General features: G+C 44.3%; 2 protein-coding genes across 4 annotated transcripts in view; both read right to left on the minus strand.

Annotated features, from left to right (window-relative positions):
• Positions 1 to 1,289: 1,289 nt before the first annotated feature.
• On the minus strand, positions 1,290 to 3,952 carry LOC147238662 (NACHT, LRR and PYD domains-containing protein 3-like). Its single transcript, XM_086198219.1, has 2 exons — positions 3,434 to 3,952; positions 1,290 to 3,316 (listed from the first exon to the last, which is right to left on the minus strand). Exons 1-2 carry the CDS (start codon positions 3,726 to 3,728, stop codon positions 1,605 to 1,607), a joined length of 2,007 nt encoding a protein of 668 aa, XP_086054345.1. The 5' UTR covers positions 3,729 to 3,952; the 3' UTR covers positions 1,290 to 1,604.
• Positions 3,953 to 4,069: 117 nt separating this feature from the next.
• adamtsl3 (ADAMTS-like 3) overlaps positions 4,070 to 18,650 on the minus strand; it is a 104,654-nt gene continuing 90,073 nt past the window's right edge. For all 3 annotated transcript variants that reach the window (XM_086198218.1, XM_086198216.1, XM_086198217.1), the window contains 12 exons: positions 17,148 to 17,452; positions 15,382 to 15,511; positions 11,600 to 11,810; positions 11,322 to 11,501; positions 11,063 to 11,216; positions 9,934 to 10,909; positions 9,721 to 9,848; positions 8,438 to 8,558; positions 8,034 to 8,238; positions 7,435 to 7,544; positions 7,130 to 7,350; positions 4,070 to 5,721 (listed from right to left, as the gene is read on the minus strand). In XM_086198218.1, coding sequence (XP_086054344.1) covers positions 5,612 to 5,721; positions 7,130 to 7,350; positions 7,435 to 7,544; positions 8,034 to 8,238; positions 8,438 to 8,558; positions 9,721 to 9,848; positions 9,934 to 10,909; positions 11,063 to 11,216; positions 11,322 to 11,501; positions 11,600 to 11,810; positions 15,382 to 15,511; positions 17,148 to 17,452 — 2,851 coding nt within the window. In that variant the 3' untranslated portion in view covers positions 4,070 to 5,611. The remainder of the gene's footprint in view (positions 5,722 to 7,129; positions 7,351 to 7,434; positions 7,545 to 8,033; positions 8,239 to 8,437; positions 8,559 to 9,720; positions 9,849 to 9,933; positions 10,910 to 11,062; positions 11,217 to 11,321; positions 11,502 to 11,599; positions 11,811 to 15,381; positions 15,512 to 17,147; positions 17,453 to 18,650) is intronic.

The raw sequence follows: 18,650 nt of genomic DNA on the forward strand, positions 1-18,650 counted from the left end.
AAGCACCATCAGCAGCTTGTCGTTGCTGCTGACCTCACACCTTTTGAGAACCCACTCTCCCCACCCTTCCCACACATCATCGTCGGTGAAATTCACAGTGACGCCGTCTTCGGTGGAGACAGCTTGTGTGTCGGACAAGTCATTCCAAATGGCTCTGTATTGGGGAGTGAGAAAATACAAGAGCATCACGAATACTGCTTGAACATTTCTCAAATATGGAGTTAAATTGTGCGTTCAAAACAATGAAAAACTCACACTACTTTTTTGAGAGGATTTGGAGTTAAGTCAGAGAGTGAAAGCAGACCACTGTAGCTCACATGGTTTCCTTCCATCCTGTGAGATATGACACAGTTCACATTGATATGTCTTGAACCACTTTTCAACCCTTCATATATATATATATATATATATATATATATATATATATATATATATATACATATATATATATATATATATATATACATATATATATATATACACTGTATATGTGTGTGTGTGTGTGTGTGTGACATTAGTTGCTCACTAAAATATAAAAATACAATTCTCAGGAACCAAATGTTCAGGATTGCATTTCATAAATTAGGATTTGACATTTTATGTGAAACTGGCAAAATGGGAAGAAAAAAAAAATGAACTGCCCAAAGTTACACATAAACATTTTAAAGAAGTACCAAAGGTTGGTAGAATAATGGAACATGATTTTCAGTACCACTGTGTGTGTGTGTGTGTGTGTGTATGTGTGTGTGTGTGTGTGTGTGTGTGTGTGTGTGTTTCCAAATGAAACACGAGATGAACTTCTGCCTAGAAAGAATTTCATTTCTCCAAAAATGTGATGCCCCTAAGATCCATTTCTTACCACAACTCTTGGAGCTTTTTTTTCACCCGTAAGGCACTGGAAAGAGTTCGTAGTTCATCATCACCAATGTTGCACCATCCAAGTCTAGAACAGGGACGTCAAAGCATGAAACTATCCATCTATCTTTATCTTTAATTTGAAATTTCCCTCATTTTGCATATTACGAATTAAAATCTCACCCAAGTTCTGTTATGCTGTCTGAAAATTGCAGCACATCAGCAACGACCTGAACAGAATCCATATCAAGGTGATTTTCTCCGAGCCTTCAAGGTGAAATATCAGGTGCACAGTTACCACTTAACAGCCAGAAAGCTTGCAATTGTATGTAATTTAATTCCCATCGAGAACTGTTACGTTTCTAGAAAATTCTGAGAACATCTCAGTCGATGGAAAGGACATCGTCTTATCCTGAACATGTCCAGAAGGACATGACTTGAAGTTCTGTAAAGGTTCCGGCTCATTATATGGCAGACCTTCGAGGGCGTTTTCAGTATGTTGTAGAAACATTTAAAGGAAACAGGACGTGACATCATGAGTTTATCTCTTAAGGGTCCCTAGGATGCAACTAAAAGGTCTTTTAAGGAACTCTACACCTTTTGACCACCTGGACACATTCTGGGACCGTAGTGAAAAGACGTAGATGGAATGTCCCCTCACCTAAAGAGGACAAGTTAAGGATCTTCTTCACTTTTGCTCAACTGTACATGACCTGTACTCTCTGAGAATAAGACAAAGTACCCCCAACTCACCAAAGGCTATGACATCTGAGCAGCAGGGGTCGAATATCTTTTAGCGCGTCAGCGTTTACTCCTGTCCCTGTCAGATCCAGCTCTTTGATTTCACCCTCTTTAAAGTTAAGAAAGTATGTGATGGCATTGAAATCCATTTGGGAGAGCGTTTCATCGCTGACATTAATTCGCAGTGCCTGAGGTTCTACGGCCTTGGCCAATGAGGGGTCCTGTGTCTCTAACAAGCAGTGCAAATGGTTGAGGATATAAGACCCACTCTCACAGAGCACGGTCAGCTCTCTGATCATCTTCTGACGATGCGCGTCTATTTTAGTTTTGCGGCAACGCAGCCCCACTTGCCTCAAGAGACGATTCGCATTGCGTTCAGCGAGGATTCCAGAGAGAAAACGGTTGAAAAGGTCGAAGTATCCGTTGCTTGAAACCCCCCCATTTTGTTGAAGAGCATCAGGTAAAGGGTGATCCGTCACCGCATAATAAACCGCAGCAAAGAATTCTTGAACAGTAAGGTGCGCAAAGGAGTAAACCTCCTCAGTGCAGCCGGGTTCCTGCACAATAGTCTTATCAAGGAAGGTACTAACGAGGTTGCATCCCTGTAATGCCGCAACATCACTTTCGGTGCTGTAGAATAGAGTTTGATGTTCCAACAGCTTGTGGAAACCGAGACGACCCAGCTTCAGAACGATGTCGGAGAGCTGCTGTGGGGCCCCAGTGTTTTGATCTTGTGGAGACGCTCTGGCTTGGGTGTGAGAGCGAAGCAAGGCCACCAGGTATTGCACATAAATGTCTGTCATGGTCTTGGGACTTTCTCCACAGAGATCTCGGCTTTCTTTTAGGATGCAACATACAATGTAGCAAAATGCAGGAATGTAGCACAGTGTCAACATCAGTTCGTTCGCTGCTACCACTGTAAACATCTGGTCGGCAAGGGCGGTGTCTTGGAAATAACGAAAGAAAAAATCTTTAACTTCAGCCAAAGAGAAGCCAACAATGAGCACGAAGCGGTCAATACAGCCCACCGGGATGTGGGTAATAGCTGCAGGTCTACTTGTGAGCATGATGCAAGCATTTGGTAGCAGTTCGCCCATCAGCAGGCTCCCAAGGACATCTACCACCTCTGCATCTTCATCTAGCTCGGTCACGAATGCATCCACGTCACAGTTCCTGTAGTGTCTGAACTCGTCAAAGCCGTCCAAGATGATCAACAGTTTGTGGTCGTTGGTTAAAATGCTGTCCAGTTCTTTTGCCAGGTGCTTGTTTTTGCGTAAAACCAACTCCCGGAAATTCGTAGGCTTATCGATCAGATTCAGGTCTCTGAAGGTCATGTGAAGGATGAAGTCAAACTCAGAATGATCCTTGCTCCCCCCGAAATCAGACATCATCTTCTGCACCAGGATGGTCTTCCCAATGCCTGCAACCCCTGTGACCAGAACTTTCTTGACAGGACATTTTCCGTTTGTGCTTACGAAGAGTTCGCCTGGTGTAATTTTCCTGTGCACCGCCGACTTCTGCTGCAAAGACAGGCGCTTTTGTCCGAAGCTCAGCATCTCGTGTCTTTTGAGCTCTATGCCTTGGTGCCCATCTACCAAAAGGAGGTTGACGTAATGTTCAGAAAACATAACTTTTTCTCCATGTCTAGTGTTGTAGAAGAGGATGCTCTCGCTTCTGCGCCTGAGGACATCTTTGTGCTTTTGTTTGACTTTATTATACTCTGCAAAAGAAGATAAGCTTCAAATAATGTGCTTTTAAACCAAACCAACCACATACAGTAGTAAATAGTCGTTGGAAGAACAGCCTGGACTTAGTTGTCATTCTAAAATGTACCTACCTATAGACTGACGCTGGTCTGGGCTCTCTTTTGAATGTTGTGCTTCTTCCTGATGATGAGTGATAGAGAAAAAAGTCTTGGCTGCTTCTTCGCCTTTAGCCTCAAGGATATCCAACACCTTTCTTACTCTTGCCCGAGGCCCCAACTGACACAAAACCTCCTCACGATCATCACGGTTCAACACGTCCCTGTTTAGGAGGACATCTAGCAGAGACTCGATCCGTCCCTCCAGTTCATCTACGAGCGAAACTCGCAGGATCCGAATTGCTGTCAGCGAACTGTCCTTTTCAACCATTCCTCTTCGCCAATAATCCCCCAGAGAAGTCCAGTTACGTCCTGCTGTTTGTGAGCTCAGGTAAAAAGCTCAAAATCCACGTCTGCAATCCATTTAGAGGAATCTCATGACAGCATTTTGTGTGAAAACACATTCAGACAAGAGAAATGGAACGTGGGTTCCTCTTTTGACTATTTTTAGTTCTTCATTACAGCACCGATATGCAGCTGCAACCATGTGCTGTATCTTGTTTTTGTGGTTCACTTTAAAAAGAAGAAGAAGAAGAAAAAAAAAAAAACAACTCCCAGGGAAGTGACGAGCTCCTTTTTGCATGTATAACGTTTGACAAAAATCCCAGAAACTGCTCTGCACACCCAGTGGTCGGATATTTGTTGGAACCAAAAAAAAAAAAAAAGGCAACAAACAGATTTCAAAAGGAATGTGCTTGGTTTTATTTAATGATTAACCGGATATGAGAGCGGTTTGCCAGCAGAGGGTCCCCACTGCATGTATATGAAATACCATCAACTGTAGGCAGAAGAATAAACCCAACCCTGTAGTTATTTACAAAATTATGCACAAGAACGCACATGAAAATAAATAGTAAAGAAAACAAATATCTACATAACTTAAGGGTGTACATAACATGTTAATGGTGGTTTCTTCTCATACAACCAGATAATCACACCTCAATGAAAGGCCAAGTAGTTAAACAACGTGTTGCACTGGAGTGTTACGGAAGCGAACACGTCAAAAGTGCAAACCCTGCCCGTGTACGTTTTTTTTTTTTAAGTCACTACTGTTTTGTCGAACTTGAAAAGATCATTTTTACCAACAAAAACAACAACAACAAAAAAGCGGTAAGAGAGGATAACTATTTGTAAAATGTCCAAAAATAAAAGTTTGTCGGGAGAACAAATTAAGATTTATTAGCTGTGTGTACACTCACCTCATGTTTAAACGTGCAGAAACATTAAAAAGTGGTTAAAGGGACATTTAGACAATATATCTTTTCAAGAAATATCAAAACCACAAAACGAAAAATGTTACTTTACAAACTAAATAATGAAAAAAAAAAAAAAAACTCTACAAGCCATGTTCTCAACAAAGACTTGGATGAGTTCTGAGTGCAAAATAAGTCTCTCTCTCTCTCTCTCTCTCTCTCTCTCTTTGCGTCTCCATTAGTGCAACCCATGTAGGAAAAATCAAACTACTTTCTAACCTGCTAAAAAAAAAAAAAGCCGTTAAAACAACTCCAGTCCTTATCCCTTTTCTCTTTCAATGACTTGACCTTGGCCAACACGGGCAACATGACCCAAAATGGAACCATGATCTATTTTCCAGATGGCTGATGCCAAATTCACCTGTAACAGAGTAGATGGTGTATTTATTTTTTTGCAGTGGTTATCATAGACTCCTATTCTTTTGTTTGTATGTTTGTTTGAATTCTGTGAACATTTACAAATTGAACACTGTTTTGGCTGTGTAAGAATGCTGCTGCAGCAGAATACGGTTGGTGCGAGGCCTTTCCAGGTGTCCTCCTTTCCACATAACACTGTGTGGTTCGCAGTTTCTCATCCAGTGGCGCTGCGTCATAATCTCTTTCGCATAATAAAAGGGAAGCGGTGGACTTCAGATTTTATGGAAACCGAAGCCTCCGTTACATCACTCCTCTCAAAACGATGCTTCCTAATTCAACGGTTTCTTAAGAGAGAAAAGTAGATCACAATCACATGAGGTTATGGCCTTCCAAATGTTCATCCACACTCAGGAATCTCCATCCATGACTGTTCTCTTGCGACAGTTGTGGGTGTTAGCGTGGGGCGTCAAGGTTTCAAGTTTCATTCTGAGCACCTTCCCTGACCGCCAAGCCAGCTCGTCCACAGCTCGTCCCGCGACCCGACTCAGGTGTTGAGGCAGGAGTGACAGCAGCGGCTCTTAAACTGGGGCAGCGGGCACAGCTCCAACTGTCGGACCTTCTCACAGTATCTCGTGCTGTCTCGACACTCCGCTGCTGGTGTAAACAGAGGCGGCAGTTTACTTACGTGTCATTACAGCAGGAGCACTCAGCGAGGGAATCTTTTCAAACAGTCTGAGTGACCCGATCATCACAGCTTACCGGACGCGTGGAGTGTTTCAGTTTTACTACTTCCCCTTCCCCTATAATGTAGTGAGGTTCTTCAGGGGATTTTTAAAGCACTGAAACATGACACTTGGGGAAAAGAATTAAAACCAAAAACCTCTTCTTAATGGAATTATTGCGCTAGAGTTTGAGGAAAATAAATCTAAATTTATTTTTTTTTTAGTACCACACGCAAACTTCCTTTTAAAGCTTGCCCTGGGCCATCTTGACATAGATTTTTTTTTTTTAAATTGTCTTATATTTCACTTATTCAGTGCTATTTAGCTGATCTTGTTATACCTCTTCTTTGCTCAGGAAGTTACTGTGCGGCAAAGAAGCCAGGGGCGCCGCCAGGGATTTCGGGCCCCGTGAAAAAAATATCACATTGGGCGCCATCACCAAAGGCCACAAACACCCTGTCACCACATCTGCAGGATCCTGTCGACTCAATCAAAGCTCTACGTGACGTAACTCTACGTTTTACCTCTACCTGTTCCCACGGACTCCCTTCAGTAATGCTAATTGATGTGCTACGCTGCTCACCTTCTTGTTGTGGTTCATTGGGTTGGGGGGAGGGGTTGTGGGGAGACAGTACACCTGCCCACATTATATCGGCTGCTGAGGCTGGTAGGGAGGGTGGGGACAACCCATCGATAATTCGCTAAAATGTAGTTTATCTCATTGTGGACATAAAACTAGCAAACAGGTTGAGTTCAGCCGCTCACAGACTGCACCCGCCTTTTCCTGGAGAAAAAAACTGGCTGACATATTGTCACCCTTTCTTCTCTCTGTCCTTTCTTTCCCTCCTTTTCTCGGACCCAGGCTTTGTTTTTGAAGACACTGCTGCAGCCTTTAGCGCACTGTGTTTGCAACTCCCGTCTGACTGCCACGGCAGCGGCGGCACCGCTGACTAGTGCCACTCAGGGAGGGCTGTACCATTTCATGCAGATAGGAGATGAGCGATGGATATGAACTTGCCCAAATAAAGTAGAGAACTCTGAGATACATTTTATGAAGACAAAGCTACTGTTTATTTCATTGTATTATATTAATTATGATTTAAAAAAATATATCTTTTTGGGGAGGGGGGGGGGTTTGGGGGCCAGTCATGCGTCCTTAGAATGTCCTAACTTTTCCGCTCAATATGGCGCCCCTGGCCGTGGCACTCCTCTAATCTCCCTCCAGGGCTTTTGAATCAGCGATGGATCTGTCACTGTAATGCGATTTCACCTATAATCATAGAGTTACGGTAACTAACTATCCCTCCAGAGGCTCCTCACCAATGGCAATATCACCTTACCTCTGCCGCAGGACAAAATATTACATCGTCGCCAGCTGGGAGGACGAGGTTTCCACATGCAGTGATGTTCACGCATTGTCTTCCCGCTATGACGGTGCGTGCAGGTGACCTGGCGTGACTGGAAACCGTGTCGTCCACAGGTGGCGGTGCATTGTGTCCACGGGCCTATACGCCAATGAACGGCGCAGGCATCCGTGGAGCAATTCTTGACGGGGCTGGGCCTTGAAACGCAAACACATGACGTCACACACTTTTGCTGTGCATTTCACTGCACCCCGACATCAAAGTGAACGGTTCACGTTTACCTCTGGAGTCCATTGCACATCCTGTAGGGGACTTTGGTGCCATTCATGTCTTGGCAGTAAACATCACGTGTCTGCGTGGCCAAATTGGATCCAACACATTGACCATGACACTGAAACGCATGGAGAGTGTGAGAAAGATAATCTTTTAATTAAAATATAATTTCATAAGTAGCCCCCCCACCCCCTTTTCATTATTTTGGCTTTATCAATTCTCCCTCTTCTGAAGAATGAGTGACTCAAAAAAGGCTGATAAATGCTTTTTTTTTTTTTTTTTTACTGCTGTTGGAGGTGGCTGGAGGGGTCATACATGTGCTTTAGTCCACCACTGGAGGTCAGCAAAACCAAAATTTTCAAGGGCAATGCTCGCAAAGTAGAAGTGAGAGGGACAAGAAGGAAACAAAAACTGTCCCTCACCACAATAAATGTCGGGCTTCAAGTGAATAACGAAGGATTTTCCTTTTGCATTGCTACAAATAATATCAAACAGTCATGAAAGAATGTAAGACTAACCGAACAAGAACATTTACGCAGCTCAAGTTCATTTAAGGTCACTGTGATCGGAACAGAAGTGCTGCGCTGGCTGAGATTTATGGACTCACCGGCCCCCAGTGGCTTGTAATCCATCTGGCGCAGGGCAGAAGGTTACATAGCCTGGTGCTGGAGGGTTTCCTCCCTGTGCCAAGGCAGTAATGGCTCTCCACTTCTCCCGACATGCCCTCAGGACCATGCACGCAGCGCAAAGTCCTGGTCTGAGACCCGCCGCCACAACTTGCAGAGCATGGTGCCCAAGGATCCGCACGCCACCTAATTCACCCAAGAGGAGTTTCGAAGCTCATCGTCACTATTTTACACTATGAGACATCTGAAAACAGTCTTTGAAAAGCTTTGCAGAATGAAATGATCCGGGGAAGCAGGACAGCAAGAGACGCGGGCAAAATATTTTGAACCAACCCAGATATTCAGACATTTTTAAAGAAAGTGGAGTGGAGTTGCGGGCAGTTACCTGACAGGGCAGGCTTGACCGTGGCAAAGCTCTGCTGACAGGTTGCGGTTAGTCCTGTCAGGACAAATAGGGGCATTTCCTCCCACATTGTTACCCTGGACACAGTTTCTTCCTTTGCCTCCTGAAAAATCAAGTAAATTTAATATGAACTTTAATACAGATATCAGGATTTTCCATCAGTGATTACACACGTTTAGTAAACTCAAAATTCAGGCCAACGACATGTCCTGATACTTGGGTCGGTAGCTTTAGAAACAACAAGACGTATTCAGAGATGGGCCTCCATGTACGCTTTAAGGACCTGGAAGTGAATCATATTTTCTATTCGCTTTCCAGAGAAGAAGTCCACCCATTACCCGTTACCTTTAACTGAACTTGAATTAAATTTATAAGAAAATGCAGCTCGGCAAATTTTTCACCGTTTAATTCTCTTTGAAACACTGCCACGACCCTCTAATTGTTGTCTTATGAAGAGGAAAAGTACATCAGGAAACTCGTGGTGGCAGTGCTTTGATGGGATGGTTGCAATTGATGATAATTTGGAGCTTAGAGGTGACCTGAAGACATTCCCCTTCACTGAGTCAGACAGACGCACCGCTGGAGGACTAAATGCAAATGCTTACTAATATCCAAATCTGTGGTTATGCTTCATCGTGAATGTGGATGTTTCTCAGTTGTAAAGAATGTTTTCCTGGAAAAGGCTGAACCTCAAAAGAACAACACACATGGATGCAAACTGGACTGTTAGCCTCAATAGTCACGGTGTTGTTCCTGAGTATCTATTTGATGGTGACCTTTGACCCGACTGTAGATCACACAAATAGCATTTTAAACCCTCGAAAAGCTTGGACGTGGGACAAAATGACGCCAAGCTCTGAACAACTCTGACTCGACTGACTGTTCTCACAGCAATGCTTGGTAAAACTGCTCAAGGAGTTAAACCATGGTCCAGAGAGAGAGAATGAGAATGTGTGTGTGTGTGTGTGAGTGTAACAGAGAGATGGTGAGCATTTTTGTACCGAGAGCACAGCAGAGCTTTCTGCTTTCTACATAGTAGATATGAGCAAAGAAACGGCGGATGTATTTAACCTTTTTTTCAACATCCCTCACTACTTTTCTTTCTTTCAAGGGAATATGCTTCGCTCTCTACTGTTAGATTGAGAGGGGACGCTTCCGCTTCTGTGCGGTCTGAAAAGGAACTCGGCTCACAAATTCAATTATATTTGAAGAAGAAATCAAGATGTCATTTATTTTGGATCAGCACAACAGTAACATTATTTTACCTGTAATCTGTAACCTTGAGGAAAGAGACGTAGAGCCAAGACGGTTCCTGACAGTGCAGGTGTACAGACCCTCATCCGCCTTGTCTGGTGCCTGGATCTTTAGTGAGCCTTTAGGCAACAGTTCTACTCTGCCAACATGAAGACAAAGTAATCAATGAAAATTCTTTCCGCCGTTTGTTCGTATCTTCTGCCGCACAGAGGAGGAATTCTTACCTGCTGTTGGAGGTCAACTCTTTTCCATTCTTTGTCCATGTTAAGAATTGTTCAGGGTACCCCAGTGACTCGCATCTCATTTCTAAACTTGCAACTGGCTTCTGGAGAAAAATCGGTATTCCTACGTGAACTGTCATTTCAGATGGTGGCGTCACTCCAACCTTCCTGGGCCGCTGGATTATCAGGGGGTTTCTTGACCTAGTTGTGTGGGCTATGATGTGGGGTTTATAAAGGAGGCCTTGTGTGGAAGGCTGTGCACTCTCAGGGTGGTGAAGAGTCGACTCATTGGTTTCATCATGTCTCATAGTGAGCTCACTGAGTAACTGAGCAATGAGTTGCTGCCCTCGTGGTCCTTGGAGGCCTTCAGAGAGGTTGTGCGTGATCTCATCCAGCCTGTTGGTATCAATGACTGAGACCGAAATTTCGGGGATTGCCCTCTGATCTTCTGGGTTCAACTTGTTCTTTTCACTGGAGTGGGGTTTATCTATAACGTCCTCTTGAACGGAACCCTTAAGTTCAAGCAAACGGTCAACAATGTTGTCATATCGGTTGACAGCGACGGGTAGCTCCGGTAATCTTTCACCTGTTGAAACCGCATCCATGTGCCCAACCTTTCGTTGCCCACCTGCTACCTCTGGCACAGACAGCTTCTGCTTGCTGCCAATGATCTGTAGGACAAAATGTTCCCGTGCCTGGCCTGCAACACATGTGTATATGCCAGCGTCAGATGAGCTAACCTGCTGGATCTTTACATATCCTAGTGATGTTATCGAAAGGTGTGGGAGGCTGACCAGGGGCTTCCCTTCCTTCAACCATCGTATATGGCCCTTACGGATGTGGCGGGTAGGGCACCGTAGGACCACAGTTGTCCATGGGAGCAGGTAGGCATAGCCTCCTACTACCAAATGTACCTTTTTGCCCTTCCTCCACTGAAGATAAACCTTTCTCTGGGTCAGAATGGTGGGCTTCATAGAGTCTGTGATGAAAGTAACAGGAAAGATGCATAGCTTGGTTACAGCCTGTGCTTTCTTACAATTTGTCCTTGATTCACATTGAAGCTGAGTTTGCTTTCATAGAGCCTAACAAAATAAAGCCAAAAAAAAAAAGAAAAAAAAAGAGGGTCTCTTACTGTCACAGAGCCTGAGAGAGCATGGCCGAATGCTGGAGGGACGGACCGTCATCGAACAATTCTCAGGACCTACGGTCCAATGTCTTCCATCCTCCCCTAGTTTCCTGCAGACTGACTGTAGTCTCTGTATGCCGTTTCCACAAGTCACCGAGCACTAGACAGAAGTTAAAGTAACTGATTCATTAAAAACCCCAGAAAAGAGATTTATCTTTTAATTCTGTAATGTCAGTTACTGTGAATAAGTAAAAAATGTGCCTACCTGCGACCAGTCTGTTGTGACCCAGTGAGGAGGGCACTCCGGTGTGGAGCAGGGCCGCTGGTTCGGAGGGCTCTTGGAAGGACAAAAGGTGTCGGGCAGCTCAAGGATGCTGCCGTCTGCCAACCGTTGTTTACACAGGACCTGCCTCCTTTGTATCCCACCACCACAACTACGGGAGCACTACAGCAAAAAAAAAATACAGTCGCCATCCCCTCTGTGTTTATGGACCACATGCAGATTACTAGATCAAGCTTTTATTTCGGTGAAAATCCTTATACCTGCCCCCAGTCACTTGTGTCCCACATAGGAGGGCAGTCAAAGCGGTTGCATGCTTGGACAGGGCTGGGCTTGGGGCTCTGGCAGTCCTCGTTTCTCAAAACCTCGGTCCGGTTGCTGTCCCGAAAAGGCCGATGAGTGCAAGCCACAGTGCGGGTCATCAGACCAACCCCACAGGAAGCAGAGCAGGTACTCCACAACCCTGTTTCCCATCTGCAAAAACAATGTACTTTTGCGTTATGTCATTCTAAATGATTAACATGTGCTCATTAAGTCATGTTCTTGAATTGCTGAGGCAGGCATGTAGTACCAGATGTGTTAAATACTTGTTTTTAGATTTCTGTCCTTATTCGTAACTCACTACATGCACTGGTTGATTCTGAATGTCGTGAAAAAGCAGTATTTACTACTTAATCCACTGGATCACCCCTGATTAATAGGCACTACTTTGCATCCGTATTCATGCAGTTTATCTCCTGACCCACACAAGAGAGCAGTCAGAAGGCGTTCAGTCAGTCAGGCAAGAGTTCACAGCTTGGTGTTTTTTCTTCATCTCACGAGAGGACACTCTCTCAGTCCAATGAATGTGTAAATTCATGGCGGTGAATTTCATGGAAGCGAACATGAGTGAAAACGTGATTCATGGGTCTTGGATCCTGACAAAGTTGCATTCAATCTCCTGTTGAATTTAGTGATATTTGAGAAATCCCCATGGAAATACTTTAACTCCTGCATTTTCCCCAAGTACCTATATGAACCAATATTCATTATGTTGTCCAAAACATTTTTATTCTGGGGCCTCATCCAGTATCAAAGGCAGCTTGATATATTTACTCCAATCTTCAAACCGAAATGGTGCGCTTCAAAAGACTCCCCCGTTCATTTGTCAAGGCCTCTAGAAGTTTTGGACTCGACCAAGACAGCAACCACTCTATTTTTTGCTTAATAGCTTGGGTGATACTTCAAAACTATTCGTGTTTACTCGAGTGTCAAGGGACTGAGGTGAATTGGGAATGTAGCTTGTTTCTGCACCGGTTCTAAACCACAGGCTTAATCCTATGGCTGTTTCTCTTCACAGGGAACAGTATCCAAAGAGCGCAGCTTAAAATGGAAGGGCGAGAAGGCCTCTGGGAGGGGAGTAGAAGGCCAAAGGAAACAAGTCCAATACAGCGCTTGTTGTGCCTGAAAACAAGACTCAAGGCCTGGAAAAACAGGCAAGGGCAGGCTGCAAGCCTTTGGCTTTTCTGACAAGAGTGTGAGTGGTGGAACGCAGACTACACTTGCTGTAAGCTTGAAATGTGCGGCCTACCACTAAATCCACTCACTGTTTAGCTACATCACCTTTGTATAAAACATGGTGTTATGTTATTTAGCCATATTTTATTGGAGACACCAGGCGTTTATCTAATTTTTACGATCTAAATTCAAAAATTGCTCGTCTGCTGAATTTTGTAAAACTAGACAGATCGCTTTTACTGATCACTCTGGTTGAAATTTCCATCTAAATATCTCATAAAAAATACTGCATGTAGCGCAGCCCTTGACAGAGTTCAATAACAGGTGGTACGTGTATTTAGTGTACTATATAAAACGTTGCTACCTCATCATTTCATGGAATTTGCATGAAATTTTGTGAGAATTAGCGAGTGAATTCTTGACTTGTAGGCAAAAATAGCTGCAGTCACAGGGAACTTGACCACCAAATTCTGAAAATGTTATCCTAAAATCAAAGCGGGTATTGTCCAATGTGGAGCGGTGGCAAAAAAAAAAAAAAAAAAAAAAAGTGTTTTTATGAATGATAGCTGAACAAACAGCCTGAAATCAGACCACATTTCTGAAACCTTTGATGGTGTCGACATTTTTCTACAATTCTGATCACGATGCAACAGCAACCACCGTATTATAGCGCTACGTTCACAGTTTTATGACAGTCATGTCATCTCGTGAAGCACGGTTATTCAATGATTCTGCTCAAATCTCTAGTGCTGAGGTCGGAATACACATTTGTCCTTAAGCCGGATTTTTCCAAGCCATTAGCTATTGGATCACGACATCAGGTTATTACGACGGACTTAATCAAAGGCTAAAATGCAAAACTGTTGAAATGCAGGAGTACACCAAACACCACAGGAGTATCGTGTTGTAAACATGCCAAACATTGGTGGCAAACAAGAGCATAAATGTCACAACTGAAAAGTCTGAAGAGGAAAGCTGACACTGATCAGGCATACAAAGAAAATGGAGAGAGAAAGAGAGAGAGAGGGAGATCAGCTGATGGGCAAGAGACTTTAGTACTTAATAGGAGAGCGAGTGGTGCAGCTGGCGCTAATTTTCTGATGTTTATTCGTCAGAAATCAACAGCAGAAGAGAGAGAAATCACAAAAATATAGACAGTATCTGCTTCTTAGCACAGAACAGAGGCACCGATGCTAGAATTCAAGCTATGCACAGAGCAGCAGTGTCCCAGGAAGAGGCATCGGACGAATGAAGGTTTGTCTCATCTTATCCCAGCATAAAGTTACCAGTGGATTCCTTGCAGCACAACAGGTTGTAGTTTTGGAGGAACTAGCGACTGCCAAGTCGACGGACGGTGTCATGAGCTCAGTGGAACAGGTCTGCTACCCTCTACACAGACACACTGTTGTATGGATGTCAAACACACTTGTGTTGGCCGTTCCAAGCGACACAATGTTTGGAATTTCATTCAGCACTTTTCAAAAATAAAAGCTTTCAATTCAGCATGATTTTTTTTTGCAGGTAAGTAGAGAAATAATGCAATTAAATTCAGAAGTCAGACTAATAAAATATTCTGGTGAGCCAGGTGACACTGGGAGCCTATCCCCGCAGACATTGGGCGAAAGGCGAGGTTCACCCTGGACGGGCCACCAGTCCATCGCAGGGCCATCAGCCATCAATTCGTGGCTCAGCATCTTGCTCAAGGATACTTGGACACTGTCACCAGCGACCCTTCAGTAGCGAGACGGCCACGCTACCTCTGAGCCACGGCGCCCCTCCTCAAAAGTCGCCCATATCAAAAACTACCAAAACCTAATCACGAGACCACCAGAAGCCCCAAAAGAAGTCAGAGTCACTCCAAAATCATTTTAGTTGCGCTCACTTCGGATACACTTTGGGAAATTTGTCAGAATCACCAACTAAACGCTCGTCATTGTTCTACAAGTCAAATTGTTTAACGAGGTTTGGTTTGACCGCATCCACAGCAGTACTGTATCTGCCACATTTCTGCACGGGTGCAACTGAAAAATAAATTGGTAAAACTGATCTTCCAGGAGTTTCAATCTGAGCCTACTATACATGCTCCAACTGACATCTGATCCCTCTTGTGTCTGATTTTGACCAGGTTCCACAAGCTCTCCCACTGGCTTCATTTCCTGCTCCCAGTGATACATCATCCATCTCCGTCATTCTGCTTAAGAATCACTTGGACTCAAGTGGCCTGAATGGTGATTTAATTGGCCCAAGTGGTTCAAGTTGAGAGGGATGGTGTCGTGGATTTGAAAGATTGCTTTTGTACACAAACAGTGATGAGTAGGTTTTAACACAGCTGATATTTGTTTTCTGAGTATGAGTAGAAACAGGTGCAAGAGATTCATACATCTGTCCCTCTGCATATTGAATGTTGTTAAGTTACATCCATATTTCCTCAAACCTGGTTTGTCAGACCACATTTTCTCCTTATTCTTTACTGCACCCATCAGTTTGTAATGTCCATGTACGACTGTTGTTAAACGGTGAGGACGTAGGCTTCTTCAGTGGGGTTTACCTGGGTGGGCACGGCTGAATTTTGCAGTCCTGCAGCAGTTGAGGCGGCCGACGGGAGCTCACGCACAGGTTCTCCTCTGCTGCTTCTCTGGTCTGCTTGTTCAGACAGATAACCACTGCCTCCTGTACACCTGGGCAGCCACAACAATCAGCTGTGAGCGACGATGCGCAGTTCGTTATTCAACTCCTCAAACGTTAGTCTGTGCAATATTCACACATCTTCCTGGAACGAATGCGACCACACGCTTTTCAGCGATTCGGCCCCTTATTATCAAAACGAATGCCTGTTTAATCTCTGGCCTGAGATGTGGATAAACTTGAAGGGTGTGATTTCGGGTCAAGTTAAGAGCAACGGGACATAAATCATCGTGTCTGCTTCTGATGCTGGGGACAATAATAGTGAAGCAGGCACTTCAAACAGCACAGCGGTGTGATGGTCCACAGAAGCGCAGCCCTCGGGGTGTGTGTGAGACATCTGATACGGGCCTGTAATCATCCCTGAATGGGAGTTTGTTGGATTTGGGTGAGCGCAGACAGACATTGACAAAAGCCTACGCCCATGTGTAGAAGTGAAGTTACTCATGCAGACATTAGCACAGACGGACACACAATGCGGGCATACACGCTTGGACGTGGAGGAGATTAAAGCGGGCCTCGACTCATGTTGGCAGGATGTTTAGGAAACCAGTCTCTCTCTGGCGCAGCATTCATTGCTGATGTCAGAGGAATGACCTATAGGGTAAAACTTGGTATTTCATCTATTATCATCTAACAGCACATAACTTACTCTCACTTAGCAGCCAATACAGCCACGGCTTTACTCACTCGCTGGAATGAGGTTCCCGCGTACTGCTGAGCCTTTTCACTCCCACTTTAATGTTGCAACTGCAACCCCTGAACCTTCGTGCCACTGGTAGGTTCACACACGGGTTGGCTCTCAAGATTTAATAAGCAGTACTTGTCGTAATTGTACCATAAAGACATTATGTTTTGTCGGTCATTTTAATGTAAAACTGCTTGATCTCTTGGTTCACCACTTTGGGCAAAACTGAAATACTTCAAAACAACAGGATGTCGCATTTATGGGCTGGAGGGAGGAAAAACCCTCAAATTCACTCTATTCTTATCCTGTGTAGTGTTTCAGGCTGAACAACTTCCCATGGCTGCACATCGCTAAAAGCACAGTTGTGCCTAAGTGCGGAGGCTAGCATGCCCGTTCTCATTTTTTCTACCTTCGAACTCTTAATTTCTGTTCTTTCCATCTCTGTTATTATCCCACTCAAACCTCTGTTGGGGCTGACTGCAGCTGCTACTGACTGTAGCTGCTAGCCTGACTGTAGCTGCTAGCCTGCATGCAGCTGCTAGCCTGACTGTAGCTGCTAGCCTGACTGTAGCTGCTAGCCTGCATGCAGCTGCTAGCCTGACTGTAGCTGCTAGCCTGACTGTAGCTGCTAGCCTGACTGTAGCTGCTAGCCTGACTGTTGTTTCATTTCTGCGTTGTTCTCAACTTGAATGGAACAATTTGCTACGTTTGCATTCGGTTAAAAGCACCGACGTGTATATGCAGCTGCAAGCGTGCCTTTTTTTCCCCCCACGCCTACACTGTTTTATATTTCACTCATTTTGGTTAGTTTCTACATTCTTTGCCCTATAATGTTTTCAACTTGCATTGTCAGCAATTTCCTACGTGAAGTCTTCAGCGCAGCTGCTAGCATGGCTGTAGAGTCCATATCTCTGTTCTTTTTAGTGGTCAATCATGATCCATACCTCCTCCACAACTCTCGGAGCACTCTGTGAACCCCTCATACTCCCAGTCGTGCAGTTCCTCTCTCTGAGGTGTCTCGCCCTGCTGTTCTTCTTCCCCCTCTTCTTCCTCCTTCTTGCCTCCCGGTCGTTGACAGGGAGTGCGGTAGCAGGGTTGGCTCGCAGCAGGCTTGACACCCTCGCACTCATCATCGGGAAGGTCTGCCACAGTCTGAGAAAAGGACAGCAGTACCTGGCATTTGACAGTCCTGTGCTGTGTCCCAGCACCGCATGTCCGACTGCAGGGTTGCCAGGGGCCGGGGATAAAGCTGGAGATGATAGACAGGGCGATTGGTGAAGCAGACAGGAGATGCTTAATCACAGTCATTTACTCTTAAGGTCATAAGCTCACAAAGTATTTGTGAAATCCACTTCTTCTGTGGTTAATTGAGCAGCTGTGAAGCATTAGGTTCAGCCATCCTTGGATAAACAGCTTTCATGTGCACTGTCCTTCATATTAAGCCATAAGCTATGAGAGCGGCTCAGAGGAGGAAATACTTGTAGATCACGAGTGTTCATGAAGGCCTGTCGAGGCTGTGCGAGAGGCAGAGCTGTCATCCTTTCGATGGCCGGAGGGAAAGTGTGAAATAACTGTTCGACTAGGAAACGCGAGGCAGAAAAAGTGATGTCATCCCACTTAATTGTCGGAATTTAATTCACACTCTTTGTTCAACTTTCTGGGGAACGTTAAAACCTGCCGGTTAAAATCAAAAGCATTATATTCGATGGCTCAAGGAGAGAAAAGTCGACAGACCTTTAATGACTCAGTCAAAGACGGAGCAGCTATGACAGTTTGTCTTCACTGATTGATTATCTACCAGCTGGGTTTCATGGTAAAATATGGAAATAAACAAAGATTTTTATTTTTTTTTAAAAACAGCCTTTTATGCATGGATACCAGTGTCATATACATTTTCTATAATGATTAGCATTTTTTTGTGTGTGTGTGTGTTTTTAAATAAAATCACATTCAGCACCCAGGCTGTTAAGCCTACCACTTTTTCATTGGCCCTATATTCTCATTGTCATTAGGACAAGCTTCCTGGCGTTTCTCCACCAAAAAAAAAAAAAGGATGCCTCAAAATTTTTAAAGCCTTCATTATGAAATGTTATTCTTTGCAAATTTGTTCTTACAGACAATATTTGAGCCTGCGGTGAAGTGTAACACATAGGGAGGAACGCCAGGGGCCTTTTTTCAACTCTGACATCTACTGTGTCGCTCTGTGACATGAACATGCAAGCCTAGGTGATTGCCAGTTCGCAGACACGCACAGTAGATGTCAGGAATCAGGGACCAAGACTTATCAATGGCTACCAGGGATTGCCTCCTGTCTTTAATACTTAACCGAGGGCTGAAAAAGTCCTCATGTGCGGAAGAACAAATTTGTACACGCAAATGTTTCATGAGTGAAGCCCAATTTGTCTGATTGTGGGTAAAAACGCGGGGTTGGTGTATGCCGGTCTATG

Source organism: Aulostomus chinensis, chromosome 24, assembly GCF_037954235.1.
Source record: "Aulostomus chinensis isolate RoL2024-O1b breed Wild chromosome 24, RoL_Achi_v1.0, whole genome shotgun sequence".
NCBI lineage: Eukaryota > Metazoa > Chordata > Actinopteri > Syngnathiformes > Aulostomidae > Aulostomus > Aulostomus chinensis.

What these genes read in the sequence shown, in the direction of transcription:
- LOC147238662 (XM_086198219.1), bottom strand. Translation starts at nt 3,728, where the DNA reads ATGGTTGAAAAGGACAGTTCGCTGACAGCAATTCGGATCCTGCGAGTT. An exon ending in AGACCAGCGTCAGTCTATAG is followed by an intron (nt 3,317 to 3,433) that starts GTAGGTACATTT and finishes CTTCTTTTGCAG; the next exon opens with AGTATAATAAAGTCAAACAA.